Below are 18,790 nucleotides of genomic sequence, written 5' to 3' on the forward strand. Positions count from 1 at the left end.
TAGCCACCTCATGGCTATGATCGGGTCCTGAATCCCATTGGAAGTTGGGGGCTTTGTTTTATCGAAGTCCCGATACTGAAAAGCCTGACTGGCCCCACCACCTGCAGCTGCTACGGCTGCGGAAGCTGCAGCGGCAGCCGTCTCAGCAATGGCTGCATAGCGCTCATCGAGTACTCAACCATAGCGGTCTTAATAGACCTAAACATCTCCGGTAACTGAGCCCGGAATAGTGTCGCAACCTCATCATGCAGGATATCCCTAATCGTGGTATCCAACTCATCTGATCTCATCTAACCAATGGTCTCGGGCACTGTTGGTCCACCCTGACTGTCATCTCCTGATCCCGACCCGGATCCGGTCACAAATCGCCTCGTAACCACCATGCTGAAAATATACCAGGAAGATATCAGACATTCCATATAATAACGGGGAACCAACTCCTAACAAAGCCCTAGGGGTTGTGACTTCCTTGCTACGTGTATGAGTCCTGTGCTTTCAGTAGTACGGGCCCATACCACCTTCCACACCTACCCGTATTTGTCTCAAGTATCATCACAACGCACTAACGATATACATAAGCATAGGCGAACGCTCAATCCTCACTCCTAGAGGAAGGCTAAACATCTCACAACTGGCCGACTGACCCTACACAACTCATCCATGAAACTTCCACCAACCCTATAGTACTCGTGTATGCTAGTCATACATAACGCTAGACCCTATAACCGTTCGAATATCTGATCCTACCCTAAGCCCTTCTTCAGACAAGAATAGGAAATAAGGCCAAACCAAACATTCTTAGGCTATAAGATCTTAGTTATATACAACTGTGATGCATACACTAAGCAACTACAATAATGATGTCAATTTCATATAAGGAAAACCCTAGGCTATCAGACATCATATAATCAAGCAGTTCTATCATGCAATTTTTGAAGATCCCTAGCCTATCACTAGCATGCTGTTCTAACATATCACAATATCAAATAACCGTATGGTATTTTGGGGTATACTTACTGGCTCCGGTTGATCGTACAATTTGCATCCTCCTTTAGTATTTTGAAAACCATTTGAAAATCATTTTGAAAATCTTTTTCCTTAGTTTGAGACTGGATTCACACGAGTGTTCCTCCAATTCACTCAAACAAAGGCTCTGATACCAACTTGCAACATCCATAAAATTCATAAAAATTTAAAACTTTTTCAAGCATCCAAAAACCATTACTTATTACAAATTGTTTTCAAAATAGCTTCATATCAGAGTATCCCAGAAATCAAAATCATAAAATGTGAGGAGGTGCACGATCAAGCCTTCACCTTCCCGCAATCATCTGAAGTACCTGAAACAAAATCCAAAACTGTAAGCCCGAAGCTTAGTGAGTTCCCCTAAAATACCAACGTCATATAAACCATAACAATAACATAACAAACAACATGTATATAGAGTCTTTACTATGACTGGACCACCCTCGTCAGGCCTTCAGTCTATCTGGTCCACTCTCAGAACTTCAGCATGTCTGGACCGTTCTCCGAGCCTTCGGCCTGATTGGTACGCCCCGATGGGCCTTCAGTCTATCCTGACTGCCCTGTGTCTATTGGCCTAGAGCACAAAGCAGGACCGCCTCAACCCAACCGCAATCACACAATCAATACATAAATATCATATGCTATCTAGCATGTATAGACAATCATACAGATCTACAGATCCTTAATCATAACATCATCCTATATACCAGGATACTGATCTAACATATCACTAAACATAACATCATCATATAGCCAGGATACAGATCTAACATATCACTAAACATAGTATCATCCTATCACCAGGATACAATCCAAAAAGGGTCGGCCTTGGTGCCTTCGACCCTGTTAGTATAGTGAGAAGAACTCACCTCACAATGTCGAACTGAATTGAAAAGATTAAGCTCTCGAATCATGGCCCCAAACTCAAACACCTACAACCACCATAGTACCAATTCCATCAAGACCCAAATTACCAAAATACCCCCAGAAGTCAAACTTGGTCAGCCCTGGTCAAAGTCAAAGTCAACAGTCAAGGTCAACAGTCCATGTTGACCCAACTCGTCGAGTGCAGCTAGTAACTCGTCGATTTCCTTCAGAACTCAGAAAACCGGGAAAAACCCTAACTAACTCATCGAGTTATCTCATCAACTCACCGAGTTTATCCAGAAAGCAGGAAAACCCGACTCAACTCGTCAAGTTAGCTAAGCAACTCATCGAGTTCCTTTAACCTTTTAATATTCAGTCTTTCCAGTCGAATCCAAAGCCCCAAACTACAGATCTAGTCCCCTAGGGTTAAGATACCACGTAAAGTTGCTAACTTTATGTCCATGCATGACATCAAAGGGGTTTAAACACTCATATGAAACTTAATAAGGGGTTTAGGGCATGGAGGATGGCCAAAGCTTGATAAATCTTGAATCTTTAGGCCCGAGGAGGCCTAAAGGTGTCCAGATCTGAAGTCATAACTTCAAATCATGCTCAACTCCGAAAATGGTTCCAAAAAGGGTTAAAAATGCACTAAACTTCCATAAGAGAAGATCTAAGAAACAAGAGGTCAAGGTATAGACTTTTTACCTCCAAATGGTTGCTACTACAGTGTAGATGTCAGATCTACAACCTCCTCGTTTGGCTATGCACTAGTCTCTCCAAGCTTCTTCAAGAAATGCACCAACAAACACTCTTTAGGCTTGCACACGATCAAAATGGAAGGTTAGCACAATTTTAGGGTTTCTCTGGACAATAATGTGGTAAGGGAGGTTGGTGAGGGGACTTAAGGTCCTTTAAATAGGGTGCAAACCCTAAAAATTAGGGTTTTCATGCACAACCTCAACTTGTCGAGTTGGGGCCCTCCAACTGGTCAAGTAGGTTCCATAATCCATGCGGCTTTATTAGTTTCTACACGACAAGTTGGGGACTCCAACTCGTCGAGTAGGTCTTATGTGATGTGCAAAAATCCTTAAAATTTCATACCTGGGAGTCGGGATGTTACAAAAAGAACAAGGGTTTCTAAAGTATAGGGACAAAACCCCTTCATCTTCAACCCGACGTTGATGATGTTCTTTATATTCGATTGGTGTTGCGTTGCTACTATACTAGGATGGAATCCTCACCAAATTTTTGTCAATTAAATTATTCACTCTATCATAAGATTTTTGTTGACGAATTCTTCTTTATTCTCAGTGGTGTTGAAGCTTATTCCTCTCATTATTGAGGATCCCAGTTGAAAAGACAATGAGAGGCAAATAAAATGTACAATTGAATATTGTATTGAAGAAGATAAATGGATATATGAAGGATTGAAGATAAAAATCTTGTGTTAAAACGACAACTACTTTGTTGTGTTTGTTTTTGGTGGTAGTGAGATAGGTGGTGGTGTTAAATGGTGATGAGTAGTAGTGTTTGTGAATGGTCTTTGAAGTGGCAAAAACTGTTTTTTGAACAATTTATATAATTTGTTGTGTATTGCACCGCAAATAAATAATCTAAATACAACTTTTAGTGAATTTATTTTTGATTGAAAGAATTTGTGTTTGAAGATGGTAAAACAAAATTCATAAAAAGTGTGATTCAATTCATTCAATCCTTCCTAATAAATAAAAATGATTTTACCATTTGTCATCTTCTAATACATTATGCCAAATGCCTTTTTCTTCTTCTTCTTATTATTTTTTTCCACATGTCATTTTATGGGTTTTCCATTTTATTAAATTCCATATAGTAGTTAAATATAATAAATAATAATAAATGCATATCAATTTAATTAATGGACTTTCATTCTAATTTTGAAAATTATTAAATTAAAGCCTCATTACTTTCTTTTGTTTATTTATCTAAATTACTAGTTTATTACCCGTACGAACTACAGTTACAAAATAAATTAAACTTTCATATTAAAAACTCAAAATTAGTAATCAATTATTTTAAATAAATTATTAATTAAAAGATATTTTTTATTTATATAAAATTATAATTGTTGATTTAAATAAATATGTGAAATTATATCACCTTATAATCCATATTAACTTTATTTTAATTTTAATTTTAATGTTATTAATTTAATATAATTAGAGTGAGAAATTTAAACTTTAAAATTTAAAATGGAGAATCAATATGTTGACAAGTGACATGACATTAATTATGAGACTTAATAAAATGACACATGACAAAAAAAAATAAACCTATCCTTTTATTAGAATAGAGAGATTTGTTTAAATTTAAAAGAAAAAAGAAATATTTTAATTTTAATAATTCAATATATATATATATATATATATATATATATATATATATATATATATATATATATATATATATATATATATATATATATATATTAATTTTCTTATAAATTCAAATTTTTTAAGTGTTAAGAATTTCATATTTAATTTTTTCTCTTAAATAAACTCATGAAATACATCAATCTTAGACTAAATTGTTAAATATATAATGAAAGTATTCCAAATCAATAGCAAGTTACCATAACAAAGTGTGTATGAAATCACAATTTGCCAAGAAAGAATATATTTTAAAGATTCTAAGTAATTTCGTAAATACCACCTTTTTACGAAACAAACAGTTATTTTGTACCAAGTATATATAAATAATTAGTTTACACTTTATAGTACATTTTTGTTAAACAACCATTATTATCAGGCGTGTATTCAACTTATTGTAGATCAAATAAAATATCTTTGAGAACGTGGAAAAGGCAAAGGGTTTGTGCTTTTGATGTGAGAAAGATGTGGCAGTGGCAGGGTCCTCTGTTTCCAATCCCTTCTTTCTCTACGACCTGTAACCATCCATCACAGTTCAACTTCAACCACTTCTGTCGCAAATTTTATTATCTTTCTATTTTTTTATTAATAAATATATTATCTCACTTGACATTTAAAAAAAAATCAAAACACGAATATGTCATAGAAAAGAATTTATAAATCATTGGGTATTTGATGGAATTGACTAGCCGGATTTAGGTGAAAATTCCCTAAAAATACAAATTGGTGAGATGTCACTTTCAAAGAGAATAGTTATTTGTTATAACTGTTTCAATGTGTTATGTGTAAAGGACCTATATATTATAAGTTTATAATCATATAAGAGACTCGATAACTTAATATACAAATTGACTTGAGTAGGTCATTGTTTAATGATCATACCAATAATTTGAGTAATAAACATAGAAGTCCTTAAATATTAATTTTGGAAGCATGTACTCTAACTAAGATATAAATTGATTTAAGAAGTCGCTTCTGTTACAGGCAAACTGCCTTCCCATAATATATAGAGTAAACTACAAATTGGGTCCTTGTGCTTTACTGAAAATGCAAATTTGGTCCATTTTTATAAATCTTCCCCAAATAGTTGTTAAGTTTGTAATTTAGTCCATAAGAATAATAGTATATGAAACATAAAGATGTGTACATGTGTGATTTAGCAATCCATCTACATCTATCCTGAATGATTATTTTGGCAGTTTGGATATATCTCATTATCACAATTCACTCCATGACAAAAATACCTTTCAGAAGAATGTAACAAAAAATGGTCCTCCTGTGATCCCAAAGCAACAAAAACTAAACAAATTTAATTTTAAGTTTATCAACACTTCCAAAATTGTCATTAAACTATTCTCTCTTCTTTTTTGTCCTTTTTAAATAAGGAGAAGTAATACAACCAGTTTCAGCAACTTACTACATTTAGAACCTCAAACTTCATCTTCATCGTCTAAAATCAAACAATCTTGTATCTTTTCCCTGTCAAAGAATTTAAATTTCCATCATTAATATGAAGGAAAAAAAAACTGAATAAAATTACCAAATTGCCCTCACCTTATCCATTTTTGGTTCCCATTTCTTGCTCGAGCGATGATAGATTGGGGTAAAAACGAATAGAACTCCTCCATTGACGAGAGTTCCTCAGGAAGTATCTGATATTGGCAACTAGAGCAGCAAGCAGCACCGAAAAGTGCAGGGGTAGTTTGGGAATTAGTAAAAGAAGTCACGCTTTGAAAGTCACGGATTGGGCTATTGCAAATAGGGCAGAATGAGTCTGGAGGAAGTGATTCAATCGGCTTTAAATTAAACTTCTTATGACGCCTTTGAGATGCCAAATGAACATCATCACCATCAGTGTTTATATCTGGAATCTTGTTAAATGGGAATGGAGTCAGCTTTCCAGCAGTCCTTACAATTGTGCATTCCCGAGAAGGATTTTCTTCCTGAGACAAATTTAGCAAGAAATGTGATTCCTTTTCCTACTTCCAAGGTTAAATAAATTTCATTCCATTCCTTTGTGATCCATTCCATCATACCAAACAAACCCTAACTTTTTTTGTTCATATCAAACAGTAACATTTAAAATTACAATTTACCTGCAAGAGTTTCACAAAAGATGAAACCAAACCATTGATGCCACCACGAGAGTCTTTAAATTCCTCCACAATCTTCAAACTGTTATGAATTAAAAAAAAATTATTCAAATTATAGGTAAACCTTTCTCAATGTTACTACAAATATTTAAAGATAAATATAAAAACCTATCAAGACTGCAAAGTATGTTGAGTTCTTGAATGAGACAATCACGTAGGGGAAGAACTACTGGAATTTCCCATCTTGCATCAGCATATTGTATATCAGCTGCTAATGAGTACCCTTGGCCCTATTATGAAAAATACAATATTAGCAATAATTTCAAAGATTAGAAACCAAAAAAATTGAAAAAAGAAAAAAAGCAAACCTTGACTGTGGCTGCAAGTACATGGCAAGCTATCCTGGATGTGCATGAGCCCAACACAAGTTTGGTGTATCCATTTTCAATAGCAATCTGCATAGTAAATGACATACAAAACATAAATGAAATTGAAATGCATATGAGTTTGTTGATAAAGATATAATTTTTTTAAATCAAACCTTTTGTAAGGACAACATACGTAGGTGTGAAAGAAGGTCTTCTTTTCCAGTTGCATCACTAACAGTGTTTATTAGATTCTTCAGTGTCTCACTTCCATCACTGGTTTTTGTTGAATAGATGTTTCTGATTGGGATTATGTGCAATTCTTTTTTGGGTGGAGACAAATTTGATACAATTTCTTTAATGTCTTCAATGGCTTTATTGAAATCAGTACAAGTGATGGGATGGATTTCAGTTTCATCAATGAAAGCTACTCCAACACCAAATACAGGTAAAGATCTGTCTCTAATTGCAGTTGCATCAAAGTTTTTCTGGGATTTGAGTTGCATCTCAGAAACAAATTGAAGAGCCACCCTGCAAAGATCATTGTATGGTTAATTACCCTTTAGTATCATTAAACCTAAAAAAGCACTAGCACAACTCTCAAAATGACTAATAAGCACATATGGATATTCAAATATTGCACTAAAAAGAGGGAAAAACAACCAAACAACAAATAATAAGACCTTCTTTTTGCATATTCGCATCCACTTTGCGTCTCGTCTCTCTTTGATTCTTATTTTAATGTTCTTGATGATGTTTATTTTACTATTTGTGGTTTAGTATCACTAATAGTAACTTTATCGATGATTCCTTATACATGTTATGTTAAGGATTGTAAGATTTTAGTGGTTATTTGATTGTTAAATGACTCTTTTGTAGTTGTATGCCAGCAATCCTGTGTAGATATGCTGTTACATATCTGTAATGGATGTTAATGACATTTTAATTAATTCAAGCTTAAATTAAAAGTAGTCAAGTAGACATGCCTCTTTGCCCCTTTTAGTGATTCTTTGTGTGTGTGCTTAAGTGTATGCAAAGATCATAGGTTCCTACTATGATGGTTTAGTCTGTTTAGTGCTTAAAACCAATACCAGGTCTCCAAAATGATTTCAATTGTTCTAACACCCTAATTACATACTACCTTTGTTATCTACGGATCAAATTTAAGGGAGCGTGGGAACATATCTACTTCCATTTCCTAACACATAAAAAGAATAGAAGTTTGTCAAAGAGGGAAAAAACAAGATATAGCATATTTATTAATGAATTCGTTTCAATTTATAGCAAAAATATAACAGAACGGATCAAATACGCCTTTACAATTACAGACTATGTGTCGACGGGAAAGGGAAAGGTAACCTGGATGAAGGACCACCGGAGAAGGCCATGAGAACTTTATCAGTGGGCGAAATCATGGCATGGGAAGTGACAGCAAGCTTAAACTTTCCATAAAGGTTACTACGGAAGCAATCAGCACAGAATCTGCTACCACCTTCCCCGCCGGTGAAGATTGTGGCTTCTGCTGCCTTACACTTGAGACACGTCGTCTGGTGGCGATGGTGATTACCATCGCCATTGACATCACCATTTAACTTCTCCGTGGATGATTTCTCCACTTCATCCCCGGTGCTGTCTTTATAGCAACCCGATTCACATCCGGTGCCATTACAGGCCATTGACAGTTTTTTCTCTCACAACGGGGGTTTTTAGGGTTTTGGACTTGGTGGTTAAGAGGAACCAAACGAGAAATATGATAAAACGCCATCTCCTCCTGTTTCTTTTTCTGCTTTTCGTATCTTAATTTAATAACCATATCATTTTGGATTAATCACTAAATAAAAGAAAATTAATGGATCTTGTAACAAAATGACTTTTTTAAATGAATATGACAATTTTGTTTTGCAAAATAAAAATTGTTTTATAAATGATATATATTGTATTATAAAAAAATATATGAAAACATAATCATTTTGTAACATAATGATTATGGCCATTCTGAAATACATTTTCAAAAGATGATTATTTTGTAATAACATCCAAGTGACTTTGGTTGTTTTAGTGATTAACGATTAAAAGTATCATTTCCGGTTTAATACACGGAACTTGAGCAATATCTGGCAAGTAGAGTTATTCAAATTTTGTTTAAAAAAAGATTAAAAACATCACTTGCACTAATCGGATAAATGTGGCTTTTTGATTATCAAGCTGTTCATACCAAAAGACCTGAAGTTGTAATATTCAATGTTGTGTTGCATTCATATACATACATGCTTATCTTACTTGCTTAATGATACTTCAAATGGCATTTAACTAATCAAACATGCAAAAAGAAATCGAAATATAACAATAATCATTTATCTTTCAAACTAAAACTCAAAAACCATAATTTCAAACCAAATTCAAAAACAAAAAACACCCAAAATCAAAATTGGTACTCAAGATGTACATAATATTCTACCTACCAATAATCTTTGCATGAACAAGACCCATCTTTAAAATGATGAAATCTACTTCGATCCCTCACCACAATCTCCCTTCCATAAACCTTTGAAACAAGTTTAATAGCAAGATGACAATCTGCACAAACCCTTAAATTCTTCACAACCCTAATAGGCATCCCATTAGGCGTATTAATAAGCATAAACGCAATAGCAATCTTCTCACTATGATACGATAAAGCAGTCTCCTTTTCTTCCTCTTCAATATCCGCAAGCACATTCACAACATGAGGCACATAACCCTCTAACCTCAATAATCTTGTTATCTCAATCAATTTAGTGTAGATTTCTTCATTTTGTGGATTAGATGTATCCCCCATCACAAATTGATAAACCCTATTTCCCAACTCAACTAAACTATGCCCGGGTGACTTTTGAACCCCATTTGCTAACATCTTTTCTCTCACTTTTGACACGTCGGACCATCTTCTCTCAGAAGCATAGAGATTTGAGAGTAACACATAGTCACCACTGTGGTTAGGTTCAAGTTCTATGAGTTTAGCTCTTGCAAACTCGGCTAGACCTGTATGTCCATGGATTGTGCAAGCTCCTAATAAGGTTCTCCAGATGACTGCGTTTGGTTGTAATGGCATGTTGATGATGTAATCATAAGCTTGTTGTACATGACCTGATCTTCCTAATAAGTCAACCATGCATCCATGGTGTTCGATTCTTGGCTCAATCTTATACTCTTCTTTCATTCTTTTGAAATAAGTGAATCCTTCATCAACCAATCCACAGTGGCTACAAGCGTAGAGTACACCTACGAAGGTGATTTCACTAGGTGTAAGTTTTTTTGTTTCTAGTTCTTTGAAAAGATTGATTGATTCATTACCAAATCCGTTCATGGCTAAGCCGACTATGAGTGTAGTCCATGAGACTACACTCTTGTCCTTCATTTCATCAAACACCTTATGTGCTTCTTTGATGTTTCCTGTTTTTGAGTAAAGATCCAAAAGGGCGTTTGCAGCATGGGGATTCTCAGCTAACCCGACTTTGGACATGTAGACATGAACCCTCTTGCCTAATGCTAAGGCACCGAGTTCTGCACATGCAGTGAGTAGGCTAACCAAAGTGAAACCATCTGGCTCCACCTGTTCATCAACCATGTCTCTGTAAAGAGTTAGAGTTTCGTTAGGTCTCCCATTGAGAACAAATCCATTGATTACGGAGTTCCAAGTAACGAGGTTTCTTTCAGACATTTCCTCGAACAGTTTGTGTGCGCTTTCAGCTCGTCCACATACAGCGTACATATGAACCAAACCGTTTTGGACAAACACCAATGATCCGAACCCGTTTTTAGTTGCGATGGAGTGCACCTCTTCACCCTCCTTGACAGAGATTAACTTGGCGATGGCTTTAAGAAGAAATGGGTACGTATGCGTGTCGGGTTCGACAGCAAACGATCGCATGTTGCGGTGTATATCCATGGCTGGTTTGGGGTTTTGGCTCTCGGCGTAGCCTCTAATCATTGTGTTCCAAGTGAAAATGTTTGGGTTATCGATTTGCTTGAAGATTTTGTGGGCGTAGGACATAGGTGCGGAGAGGGAGACGAGAGTGAACAGAAGATGTTTGCCCATATCTGGGTTGTTGAGAGGGACGCCATGCTTGATTGAAAAGGCATGAATTTGTTTGAGTTTGTGGATTGAAGTGGCACGGGAATGCAGGATAGCTATGCACTGCTTGAGAATGGAAGGGGAATGGTCCGAGTGCATATCATCAGGATCAAATCATTGGTACGAGAAATACTGTTGTTTTTGAGCCGACAAATTTTGAATCATATAAATAAAATAAAACAAAAAACAAAAATCCATAAATAAACTCTTAAATCCCTCACAAATTTCCTAGAATGATGCAGTGTTATTAAGTTTGAAGATTATGACAATGTTATTTGATGATGCTGTTATAATAATGGTCAATTTTTCTCATATCCTTAATGGTAAAAAAAATAAGTACACTAAACTACCACATATTACACCATGATGCTTTGTTGACCATCATTATCAAAATGGTCAAAACATCTCATTGTCGAGGATCAAGTACACAATAACACAAACCTATGCACATCGCTACAACACCATATAATATGATCATTTTTCATTCCTTCAAAATTGCCATTTACAATTCAGAAATCTGCCTTTTAAGGCATTGACCATTACATTTAATACAAGAACCAAAAAACATACAAGACACCTAGACACTTCAAACTGAACACATTTCTTATACTAAGAACATCCACAATGGAGAGTTTAATAGAAGAGTTGAATGAGGTGTCATGCCTACTTGTCATTCAATGGATACAACTCCACTATTGTGAAATGCCACATTGACATTCAATGGATTTGGAGTTCAATGACCATTGAACTCTTCAATGGGAAAAAGGAAAGTATTTAAATCTTTAAATAAATATTTTTTTAATATGTTCCATTGAACTTGTAGAGTTTAATGCATTGTGGGATAAAAATGAATAGAGTTGTATGAAATAGTGAATGATGATGTGACACTCTATTAAACTTTATAGAGTTCAATGCATTGTGGATGCCCTAACAACAAACACGAAAAACCACCATTTACCCTCCAAAAACCTACAACATTAACACCCCACCATTACTTAATCATCCACCCATTGTTAGCTACAAAGACAACCATGAAGAAAACCCACAAAACATAGAACAAATACTTGCACTTCTTACCATCTACTAGTGCTTGCTTAACTCATTCATGGACCTAAGCAACCCATGAATAACTTCCACTGATCTTGGACACATTGGGAGATCAAACCATCCCACAAACCCACTGTTGTTTCTGGACACATTAGTCCACGAGGTGACTTGACTATCACATCTTGGCTTACCATATACCCATATAACCATTTTGGAGATCTTTGTGAGGGCATCACATTTGCAGAGAGCAGTCAAGAAAGAAAAAGAGGGGAAAAATATTTAATTAGCCTCTTTGCAAAGGCACAACTCAATAATATATAAAATCTATACTGTCTAATGAATAATGATCCGTGTTTTATAAAGAGATTTTAGTGTATACTGACATGATATTATATTTATGTGGTGATGTTATTGAAAATCATGAAGTTGTTATCTATGTTTCATCAAATTGGGTGCACAATTTTTCTAGCAAAAGAGGAGCTCGAATAACTTGGGTCAACTTATAGCCCACTTTCTACTTTTTCACGAGAAACGGGTCCACAAAACTTAACCCATATTTGTGTTAACGAACTCACACATGCTTAACAAACCGTAACAAAGTAGTTTAGATCGTAGAAAGCGTTCAGTTAAACAGATCAAATCGCAAAAATCTTACCAAAAATTCAAATTATTCGTCGATCCCGCCTATTGTTACTGATACAAAAAAGCTTCTGAAGTAACACAAAATGGAATCCGAATCACCATTTCCAAATTCCACCGAAGAGATCGTCGCTTCTGCTCTTCTCCTTCTATCCTCGTCTCCATGGTAACTCAACTGAATTTAACGTCATCAATTTGGTTTGATTTTACGTTGATTAATTCGTAGCTGGATCATGAAAGAGTGTTTTTGTTGTGATTTGATGCGTTTAGCAGCGAGGGAACCACATGTACGTGCCATTCTGATTGTTCTGAGAGTTTGTTGGTGTGTAAATCGTGTTCGAGGTCGTCTGCTTCGTCTACTGTGAGTAGCGATGATGCATCATCGGATGAGGCTCATGGACCCGGTCTTCGTATGGTTGCTAGCGCTATTGCTCATTCTGAACACGAGATGAAGTTTAAGGTAAATGTATATAGTTTGTGGATTTGATTCGATCGACTTGAGGTTCTGTTTGATAGAAAATCCGGAATTCAGTCCGATTTAGAGCTCTGATTGGACTTGCGTGTGCAAATTCTATTCGTTATTGATGAATTCCCTCAGAATCGGTTTCTCTTTGAAATTTTGAACCTCATATCCTGAATTTGGGCTTCTTAGTAACTCTCTGTTCTATGTGAACTGTTTACTTTAGCTTCCTCGAACTCAGATACACTTCAACGTACCTAATTACTTCGTTCATGATTCATTCTTTCATTTCAGCTTAATTTATTTCGTAGTTTATACTAAAATTTTATGGTTACACGCCTTGATCGGACGTAGTTACGTCCTTAGCATACTGTTCTGACTTCTGATCCTTCATCGTCATACTATGTTATTCGCATTGAGTACAACAACTGAAAACAAAGAATAAGCTATCGTTATCTAGCTAATACGATTTCTATAGATCAATGTGATCTCATAGTCTCGCCTTCTTACCGATCAATTTTTGGATTTGTCTGCAGGTGGTGAGAAAGAGCAGATCTAAGACGTTATGGATTTCCGATTGCCGGAAAAACTCTAGCCTCGAACAGAAATCTTTTGTTGTGTCCGGTAGCTCGTCGGAGACGACAGAAGGCTCGTCGTGTTTATCAGGTGGCTCCAGCAGCTTGGTTTCCAGCTCAGAAAGCTGGAAGTCGAAGACAAAGGGAGAGAAGCCGTTGGCTCCGGTTAGCTCCTCTCATCTAATCCGCCGGTCTGAAGCCATATTGGAAGTGCTTGCTCACAATGGATCCGCTTCGGAAGTCCGCATACGTCAGTTGCTCGGCGACAGCCCCGACACCAGCAAAGCCTTGCGCATGTAAAACATAATCTCCCTCTTTACTTACGGTATTGGCCTATAATAGCATGCCACGTGGCATGGCTTCCTTTCTTGATCGATAGATTGCCCGATTTCTGTTCAAATACATAAATCAAAGGGGTTTTCTGCAATTAAAAGAAATACATGCATTCCTCCATAAAAATTCAAGAAACCATGCATTCAACCAATGAAAAATTCACAAATGCATTACTTGATAATTGTTTGGAAAAATATTCTTAAGGTATATGACAGTATAACTGATGCTTACATGATAGGTTGCTGAAAAAAGAGGAGGTGAGAAGGTCAGGAGCTGGAGGGAGAACTGATCCATTCATTTATCAGGTACTTTTAATAAAAAATATATATGCATGATTAGGTTAAGGTATATAATACAAACTCATGAAAATTTATTGGTATCAGTAGTTTTTTTTACATTTAGATTTGATTTTTTAAGTTAAAAATCTTGCTTTGAATTATGTAGAATGAAATATTTTGTCATATACAAATTCAAAACCGTTTAAGTTCAAAAGTCATGCATATAGACAAGCTTTTTACTTTAAAATTACTCAGTTATCAACTCAATTTTTTTAATTTATTCTATCATAAGATTCTTTAAGATATTTTTCAATAATTAGATAATTTACATAACCTAATTGACAAATAAAAAAAATACAGTTTTTTATAAGAACACATTCTAGACTTCTAGTCATCAGCAAACATTGAGTTTAGTATATTTTTACTTGTTCACTAAATTTTAATCTTTTTGAACTCATTTGTTCAAACTAGATATAATCTAGAACTTTAGAAGTTATCTAACTATGATTTTTTATTTTTTGCAGATAGTTGCAGGATAATTGTTATGTGGATATTTCGGTCACTAACTACAGTATATATATACAAATTATAGCAAGATCCCACTAATCGGGAAATTTTGTTTTTCAAGAAAAATATATATGTCTAATAATGAAATATATATAAACATATAAGACCAATTTTATGTTGTGGTTTTAGTTTATATAGAGTATTGTTTAGCAAAATACATGAGACTAATAATTGAAATGTAAGCAAAAATATATTGTTCATATGTCATATCTTTATTGTCTGGTTTTAAGACTTTTGTTATATTACAAGTTGATATATTGTAATGAATGATTGATAATATCATGTCATATCTTGTAATTTGGGGGTTTTCTATTGGCAAATACAGAATAAAAATTTAGGTTTTCTTCCTAATTGGATATTTCACTCATAAAATTGTAGGAAGATTGAGGATTGTTGCTATTAGTTAAGGGATGTTTGTAATGGTTGTTATTTGGATCCAACTCACTTTAGTGCTTTTAATCCATCCTAATTTTACCATGTACAAAACAGAAAATTAGTAGAGAACTAGGTGTAAGACCCATGTATTACATGGGTTCATTTTAAAATATATATATATATATATATATATATATATATATATATATATATATATGAAATTCTAAACATTTAAGAAGTTTGAATTTATAAGAAAAAAATAGAAAAATATTGAATTATTAAAATTAAATTGTTTGTTTTTATTTTAAATTAAACAAATAATTTAGATAAATAAACAAATGAAACTAATGGAACTTTAATATAGAAAAATTGAAATTAGAAAAATATCAATTAATGAAATTGATATCCATTTATTATTATATTATTGCAATTATTGTATTTAAATATTATGTGGAAATTAATAAAATCAAAAAAAGATTTTCTAATATGTGCCCTAAGGGCACATATAAAAAGTATTAATTAATGACAAATATTACCATAATAAAATATAAAATACATTAATTATAAGAAATATTATCATAATTAAATGTGAAATACATTAATAATCTCCATAATAAATGTATTTTGAATTTAATTATGGTAATATTTTTTATAATTAATACTTCTTAAATGTGTCTTTAGGGCACATATTAAAAAATCCCAATGAAAAAAAACCACAAAATGTCATATGAAAAAAATTAATTGAAAAGAACCACAAAATTATATGTAACCAAATTAATAAGAATGTGACATGAAAATGTGACATGTGGCAAAATGTTCTTTATTTATTAAAAAGGACATGTTCTGTCCAACCATTTGCACTCCGGTTTTATAACTTTTTTTACAACATTTTTTCATTCTAATGAAATATTGTTATTTATTATTTTATTGCATACATTACAAAAGATCTTTTATTAAGTTTTTTTTGGCGTCAACAAAATAAACTAAAAATCCTCATACCAGTTTGAATTCTATATCATTTTCCTAGACACCTTCAGCCGCTAAAAGAAAAGTAGAAAACCAATCGCACCCTAAAAAAATCCAACCCATGAAGCTCGAAAGTCGAAATTGAAGCCCACAAGGTGAAGTTACAGAGCGCCGAGCTTGAATCCTTGAACCGGAACTCAAAATTGAAGCCACTCAAGAAGAATCAAGGTTGGGTTTTAACATCGTTCTTTTCTTTAAATGCATATAATGTATCTGATTGCAAATACTCATCTTAAATTTAGCTTTCATCTGATTATTGCAAATGGCCATCTTAAAACAGAAACAACTTCCTTTTCTTTAGTTGATCATAATAATCTTGATTATATTATTGATTGCAAACGGAGTGTGCAAGGTAAATGTTTAGTGTCTGATTTGTTGGCAATCTTAATAATTTTCATATGATTCCATCACCATAACCGAAGAAAAAGCTAAAAGGCAAATGAGAAATTGTGTATATATAAAGATTTATTTCTCTCAAGAACATAAACCACCGATTCATTTTTTTTTGATATTTCTTCAGTTGATTAAAGCAATTGAATTCAAAGAAATTTCAGCGGATAAAAATTTAAAAGTATAATGTAAGTAGAATGCTGTAACTGCTTGCTTGAAAGTAGGATGTTATAATCTTTTTGAGTTCCTCCCAGAGTACTTGGTCATTGAAGTCGAATTCTACATTTTTTTAACTTACTGAAACATTTGCACTAAATATTTGAATAAAAATATTTGGTATTTTATGAAAACACAGAAAGAGTTTTCTATAGAAATTTGAAAAAATTACGAAATATAAGAATAACCATTAGTAAAATGTTAAAACATATAAGTGATACCCAATATATATATTACGTTTTTTTTTCCTTATTAAACCTCAATTTTTAATTTTCTTAAAAAGACCTTGCATTTTTTTTCCTAATTGGCCCTTGTAGACAGGTTAGCATTAATTTTCTGGTTTTAAACAAAAAAAAGTTTCATAAAATCCCTCAACATTTTTTCTTGAAAAAACCTTCACATTTGAAAACTAGCTTTCAGTTGATTGCAAATGACCATTTTAAAACAGAAACAACTTCATTTTCTTTAGTTGCTGCAAATAATCTTGATTGATTGCAAATGGAGTGTGCAAGGTGTTGGTTGACTTGACTGCTATTTAGCTCAATCCTGTCAAAGATACAATACAACACAATAAACCTCTGTTCCTAATTTTCTAGGATTTAACTTGAAGAAAATGTTTTTGATGTTTTATTCATATTATATTATATATATACTGAAACAAGTTACTTTTCTGCATAATCATAATCTTATATATTCTACCTTTAAATTAGATTAACCTCATAAAAAATAGTCAACTCCACCACTTGGCTTTGGTTTGTTCTAAACTCATTTAATTAAGCTATATGAGTCAACTCTAACCATCTCCATACCAATTAATAAAACTAGACTAGTTACTAATGTACAACTTAAAATTGGGACTTAAAACTATTCAGAGAGGAGAGTTGGTACTAAAGATAAAGAAAAAGGAAAAGAATTATGCTATGCTTCTGTGTCACTGTGTGTTTATTCCTTAGGTATGAAACTAAGTAAAGAACAAAACCAGAAACCAAATCTAGAATAATCATGATTTTGAGAAAAGAATGTCCACATTACAATATCATATGTATTTTTTTTTATCAACTGCTGTTTAAAACATTCATAAAATACATCATAAGTTATGCCACTTGTTGATATAAAGTTATTAATTATCAGCAATTCCATATTGCACAGGACAAATAGGGAACTTGGTTGGCAAATTAAAATAGTATGAGAAACAACTTTTAAGAAACTTTACGGATATCTTCTCTGGACGAGGAAAAGCGAATAACAAATTAAAAAAAGCAAAAGATAAAAGAAAGAAAGAAAGAAAGAAAGAAAGAAAGAAAGAAATCCTGCTTAGTTTTGTGAATTTGGCACACATATATGCTCTTTCTTTGCTATAAATCAATAAGCTGGGAAGTGTAACATCTCTATATATTATTATAAAGAGAGATATATATAATAATAATAATGGAGACACTGAAAGTATTCGAACACCCTCATCCACTAAAGCTCATTGATTTGCAGCTACAATATGAAGAAAATGAAGAAGAAGATGAGGAGGAGGGTGGTGGTCTGGTTACAAAAAAAGAAGGGTTTGGAGGTGCCACATGTGGGAGGTGTAGGGAAGAAATCCATATGTACCACAGGTACTACTACACATGCACCATTTGTTCATCATCATGTGATGATAAGAAGGTCTTCTCACTTCACAAATTTTGTGGTGAGTTGCCACCAAGGTTGGAGAAAACATTACACAGACATCCTCTTATCCAGCAACTGGCACCGGCTTATAATTGGAGATGTCATATTTGTGGGAGTAGTCAAGAAAACAAAATGTTATACGAGTGTGATGAATGTTATTTCCACATTGATGTAAAGTGTGCCATGGAAGTAGGAAAGAATGTGATCCATCATCCCTGCCACCCTCACTTGCTGATGTGGGCCATCCCTAAGCCCATTTTATGCGACTGTAATGCTTGTGGGAAGGAACATAAAGGGATGTTCTATCAATGTACCACTTCTGGTAGCTTCACCATACACAGTGAATGTG

The 18,790-nt window shown here is 33.9% G+C and overlaps 3 protein-coding genes across 4 annotated transcripts; 1 reads left to right on the forward strand and 2 right to left on the reverse strand.

Annotated features, from left to right (window-relative positions):
- Positions 1–4,637: 4,637 nt before the first annotated feature.
- Positions 4,638–8,530, reverse strand: LOC145133660 (Adenine nucleotide alpha hydrolases-like superfamily protein). 2 transcript variants are annotated; one of them, XM_079068597.1, is made up of 8 exons: positions 8,119–8,530; positions 6,936–7,290; positions 6,763–6,849; positions 6,563–6,684; positions 6,398–6,476; positions 5,856–6,244; positions 5,719–5,780; positions 4,638–4,816 (listed from the first exon to the last, which is right to left on the reverse strand). In XM_079068597.1, the coding sequence occupies exons 1-7, from the start codon at positions 8,433–8,435 to the stop codon at positions 5,732–5,734; spliced, it is 1,398 nt and encodes a 465-aa protein (XP_078924723.1). In that variant the 5' UTR covers positions 8,436–8,530; the 3' UTR covers positions 4,638–4,816; positions 5,719–5,731. The 2 variants fall into 2 exon arrangements, with proteins under 2 accessions (XP_078924723.1, XP_078924721.1); XM_079068595.1 differs by lacking the exon at positions 4,638–4,816 and having other exon boundaries at positions 5,516–5,780.
- A 570-nt stretch (positions 8,531–9,100) lies between these two features.
- On the reverse strand, positions 9,101–11,031 carry LOC145128474 (Tetratricopeptide repeat (TPR)-like superfamily protein). The gene has a single exon (XM_079063261.1). The coding sequence runs from the start codon at positions 10,970–10,972 to the stop codon at positions 9,218–9,220; it is 1,755 nt and encodes a 584-aa protein (XP_078919387.1). The 5' UTR covers positions 10,973–11,031; the 3' UTR covers positions 9,101–9,217.
- Positions 11,032–12,645: 1,614 nt separating this feature from the next.
- LOC145130771 (uncharacterized) lies at positions 12,646–14,744 on the forward strand. Its single transcript, XM_079065540.1, has 5 exons — positions 12,646–12,725; positions 12,830–13,019; positions 13,556–13,890; positions 14,166–14,232; positions 14,730–14,744. The coding sequence occupies exons 1-5, from the start codon at positions 12,646–12,648 to the stop codon at positions 14,742–14,744; spliced, it is 687 nt and encodes a 228-aa protein (XP_078921666.1).
- Positions 14,745–18,790: the final 4,046 nt, after the last annotated feature.

Source organism: Lactuca virosa, chromosome 8 (genome assembly GCF_052849685.1).
Source record: "Lactuca virosa cultivar CGN04683 chromosome 8, Lactuca_virosa_CGN04683_v6, whole genome shotgun sequence".
In the NCBI taxonomy this organism is placed as follows: Eukaryota; Viridiplantae; Streptophyta; class Magnoliopsida; order Asterales; family Asteraceae; genus Lactuca; species Lactuca virosa.

Excerpts from the sequence above, each read along its gene's own strand:
- LOC145128474 (XM_079063261.1), bottom strand. The coding sequence starts at position 10,972 with ATGCACTCGGACCATTCCCCTTCCATTCTCAAGCAGTGCATAGCTATC.
- LOC145133660 (XM_079068597.1), bottom strand. The coding sequence starts at position 8,435 with ATGGCCTGTAATGGCACCGGATGTGAATCGGGTTGCTATAAAGACAGC. Across the intron at positions 6,685-6,762 it reads TACTTGCAGCCACAGTCAAG|GGCCAAGGGTACTCATTAGC; the intron begins GTTTGCTTTTTT and ends TTTTCATAATAG. Across the intron at positions 5,781-5,855 it reads GGGAACCAAAAATGGATAAG|GGAAAAGATACAAGATTGTT; the intron begins GTGAGGGCAATT and ends ATTCTTTGACAG.
- LOC145130771 (XM_079065540.1), top strand. The coding sequence starts at position 12,646 with ATGGAATCCGAATCACCATTTCCAAATTCCACCGAAGAGATCGTCGCT. Across the intron at positions 13,020-13,555 it reads AACACGAGATGAAGTTTAAG|GTGGTGAGAAAGAGCAGATC; the intron begins GTAAATGTATAT and ends ATTTGTCTGCAG. Across the intron at positions 13,891-14,165 it reads ACCAGCAAAGCCTTGCGCAT|GTTGCTGAAAAAAGAGGAGG; the intron begins GTAAAACATAAT and ends CTTACATGATAG.